Raw genomic sequence first — 4,527 nt, 5'->3', positions numbered from 1 at the left:
GAAGAGAATGCTGAAAAATATTAATATAATGACTGTTGTACGAATTTCCATTGCTATCCATTTATCCTAGAGTAGGTAAGAGTACTCTGGACATGGGCCAAAAGGAAAAGTCTCAGAAAATCCAGCAAGCCTAGTTATAAATGTCCATACCTGGAATATATAAACAAGAGGCTTCATGGAAGTTTGTCCAGCAGCAATACCAAGTTGTCAATTAAAAATTAAAGGTCTTGAAATATCTTTAAAATATGTGAAAAATGTTAGATGCTAACTCAGAGGCTTTAAGAGAAAATGATAGTCAGCCTTGTGTTGCACTTTGTTTGTTTGCAATTAGTTAGGCTAAAGACAGAGACATTTTTTGTCACTATATTTCAGTCTGGTGTATTTTTGTGTTAGCAGTGGTGTTAATTTTTTTTGTGATATCAATGACTTGCTCCATTGGGAAATTTTGCTAATTATATAGTAGTTTTGGCAAGAAGAATATAGTGAAAAGAACAACAAACAGAAAATTGTCCATTTTTACCTGTTGATAATACTATTGCTATTTAGTGAACTGTGTTAAAGACATGACGTTGTTTAGTTAAGGTAAGAGCTAGTTGAACTTCCCTGGGCTCTGTCAACAGGGATAGTGTGTGAGAGGGAATGTGGCACGGACTTCTTATCACCTGTCAAGGGTTCTGGAGAATGTGCATTGCAGCCACGAGCCTCCATTGTCATTTTTTGAGGTAGCGGTGATTTATTCTAGATGAACCACAGAATACCACACAGAACTACAAAGTTCATTCATTTCTGCTTCTGTACAGATTGTGACCTGAGCCTTTTTTATAACCACTTATTCGGAACGGATATGTATTATGTACTAATCTTGTTTAGTTGGCTGTATCCTCTTATCTCTATTTTTTTTTTTTTATTGTGCAAAGGAAATTTTTCATATTACATGTGTTTTTTGTGTTTTTTCAGAACATAGAATTTTTTTGGATTGGTATAGAAAACTTTGTTATACATTTTAGTGCACGTAACTCCCTGTTATACAAAGGCAAGTTCAGGAACCATTGTGATTGATAATATGGAGCATCCAGTTTAGGTTCCTTATAATGTATTTATTTTACCTAACCAAGTCATTGACCCATTAGTGAATTATATTATGGCTTGCAGTTTTGAAACCACTAAAGACGTATATGACAAATATTAGTGTTTCAGTTAGGGTTATAATGGTATATATATATATATATATATATATATATATATATATATATATATATATATATATATATATATATATATATATATATATATATATATATATATATATATATATATATAATATATATATATATATATATATATATATATATATATATATATATATATATATATATATATATATATATATATTATATATGTATAGGGAATGTATTGAAAGCAAAAGAACTTAATTACACAATGATTCTAGCAATTAAATGTCATGTCGTTTACTAAACGGGAGTTATTTCTTCCTTTCCATCTACTTTTGGTAGAAATTGATTTTAGGAAATGACAAACAAGAACATTTTTATAGTCTTACTCTGTACTTGATATGATAAAGTACAGTTTCCTGAAGTAACAGCTTACTTTGCCATCCTACAGATAGAGCTTGCATATGCAGCTTTATTGTGATTTTAACCCGTGACACCATGTTTAGTACTATAAATACTGAATACGATGCAGATATGATTTTTCATTCTTCTTCTTTCTTAAACTATTGGCAAAATGTTTGGGGATGAAGAGACACTGCTTAATAGCCAATTAATTCATTTGGAAGTTATTAAGTTCATTAGCCATAGATATCTAGTCTGCCAGTTCCATTATACCATGAATGCAAAGAAGGACCTGAAAATGGAATGTATCATCTCTTATATCACAATGATTACCATTCGTCGCGATCTCAATCATTTGTGTATTTATGGGCGAGGTACAGTCATAGTGTTGGTGATAACTTTGTTCATTGTTTTGTCTTCATGTTTTCAATAGACTGCATATGCAACATTATCACTTATTATGAATACTACCAGAGGAAAAATTGAAGTAATTGCCTCCCATGCTGTGTCCTTTACTGCTCAATGTTTGTTTATCAGGTGTTTGCATTGTCTTTTATTCCTTTTTTTGTTTGTTTGTTTGTTTGTGACTAAAATTTTGCCACCATCTAGACAATGAGACGTGACATTACATTGTCAGCTTTGTGTCAGTGGATTCTTCAGTGATATTTCCACCTCCTTTTTACACATTGTTGATCACAAAAGAGATGAATATGAAATATTTGTATTTGCCTTACATTATTCTCATTATATTTGCTAGAAAATTAACCCATTGCAGAGGGGCCTACATAACTGATTCGCGGTTGCCATTTGGTAGGTTTGATGGAACGAGGGAGACTCGAGCTTCACTCTACAATATTTTTTTCAGCCTAACTACTCCTCATTTGTACATTAAAGTACTGAAAATCTCCTCCATTCATTTTGTTTCACCATGTTTGTAGACTTAAAGTGGGTACTGGTATTGGTATGGCATTGTTTATACAAATAATTCCTGTAGTTTAGTCTTTTAGTGTGCTTAAAGAAGGAATATACGATGTACATTTGGTTTAACATCATTATGAATTTATGGAAGGAGAGATAAGAAGTTAGATGAAACATTTTCTTCATTATAACAGAAAAATATAAAGAAAAAACAAATTATTTACAAAGATCCTTCCTCCACCTCACTCTTAGTGCCACTCAGCAAAACAACCAAACTGACAGTGGCACCTTGCACACCTTGCATATTGTTGAAGAATGCTATTGGCATCAACGTGTTACTCCCATCTGCAATGGGTTAACGTTGGTTGAATAATCTTTCCATGTAAAAAAAAGATAAACTAGCTATGATGTAGCTGACTATATCATGATATACATTATATCACGGATTAAAGAGTAATTTTAACCTTCCACAGGCTCTTATCTTCTGGGTGACGGACAACTTCTTGATGTTGAAGGTGCGACAAATAAATACAGATAATGTAGAGAGCGGGTACAGTGAGGTTTCCACATCTGGTTCAGGAAGGGGATTCTCAAAGGTAAGATTTTTTTATTATTATTGCATAGGCGGTTAGACATTAACAGACTTAAACCCATTCATGATGAGTGATGTGATATCACGTCATTGGAATATTTTGCTCTTACCAGATGACGTCCTATCATGTAATGATCCCTCCCTCTAGATGCACGTTTCACATAGTTAGGTGTGTATATACTCATTGCAGTTGCATTTGTATGTACAAATCTTTCTGTAAAAAGATACAAAAAATCTCTATGATGTGCAGAGCGGAATCGTGATGGGAAAAATCTCTGGGCGGGAAGTTGCGTGTACGTGTTAACTTCCTAGCGAGAGTGGCATTAGGCAAATCTACAACCTGTCGCAAATGGGTTAACTTGCTGGAAAATATTGAGTCCTAACAAATATATAATAAGGAAATTGTGTGTCTGGTTCTTTACCATAATCCAGAAGTTACTCAACCTAAAGTGTAATTTCATGGAAAGAATACTAATAATCATACAAGTAAAAGCCAATACGATTAATTTTTCTCATATTAGATGCTAGATGGAGGCCATCTTGAATTTTCACATCTGGCCAAGTTTGCTCACATTTTAATTACTACCCTCATATTAACTAAAACTAACCTTCTACCTTGGTTGGGAAGAAAATGTCAAAGGACCACAACATAGGACCACTTCCCATATATGAGAGCAATGTTCCATACGTGGACAGATTATCTCTTTTGAAAAACCAGATTCTGTCATAGTTATTGTTATCGTTGTTGTTTTTGTTTTCATTGTTGTTATTATTATTATTATTATTATTATTATTATTATTATTATTATTATTATATGATATTGATATTAGTTTTCCCTGAGGACTGTAGGAAGATTCTCTAATGATGTCTTATTCCTAGGTCCGTTACAAGAGACACGATGTGCAGCAAGAAGACGAGTCTGATATCCTCCTGTCATCATCCTCAAATGACGACGAACTCCTTGGCAGGAACGAAAACCTCCAGGAACGACACGTCAGCCGCACCCTGACATAACTGCGGCATAACTAAGGCCTTAAAGATATAGTTTTTAAAGATGTAAGGTTTTTCCAAGAGAGCGGATTATTATTCCTTGAAGGTGGTATTATTTATCAGTTTTATTGTATTATTATTATCATCTCTTTTTTTTTATCTTTATCTTCTAGAAAACTAAGCAGATATTTTGCTAGTCCAGCCTTAGAATATATTGCGAATCACACCGATATGTGTTTTAAAATACAAACATGGATCCTAAGGAATTTCATTACTGTGTTTGCTTGCCAGGGAGAAAAAAGTGATATATGTAGTGGCTTTAGGATGATTAAGTTGATTTTAATGTAATTTATGGTTCCTTTTGAGGGTAGCTCTTTGATATATATATATATATGGGGATTTCTTTACAGATAAGTGCTCTTTATACATTTATTGGCGATGCAGCAGTGTAT

At 33.1% G+C, this 4,527-nt stretch overlaps 1 protein-coding gene across 2 annotated transcripts in view; it reads left to right on the top strand.

The window, feature by feature from the left end:
* Nucleotides 1-4,301, top strand: part of LOC122252722 (store-operated calcium entry regulator STIMATE) — a 14,508-nt gene extending 10,207 nt beyond the window's left edge. For both annotated transcript variants that reach the window (XM_043015337.2, XM_043015338.2), the window contains exons 6-7: nt 2,966-3,088; nt 3,965-4,301. In XM_043015337.2, coding sequence (XP_042871271.1) covers nt 2,966-3,088; nt 3,965-4,099 — 258 coding nt within the window. In that variant the 3' untranslated portion in view covers nt 4,100-4,301. The remainder of the gene's footprint in view (nt 1-2,965; nt 3,089-3,964) is intronic.
* Nucleotides 4,302-4,527: the final 226 nt, after the last annotated feature.

The sequence above is a fragment of the Penaeus japonicus genome, unplaced genomic scaffold (genome assembly GCF_977035675.1).
Source record: "Penaeus japonicus unplaced genomic scaffold, GWHDUDI00000001_assembly GWHDUDI00000036, whole genome shotgun sequence".
Classification (NCBI taxonomy): domain Eukaryota; kingdom Metazoa; phylum Arthropoda; class Malacostraca; order Decapoda; family Penaeidae; genus Penaeus; species Penaeus japonicus.
This window is presented reverse-complemented; position numbering and strand designations above follow the sequence as displayed.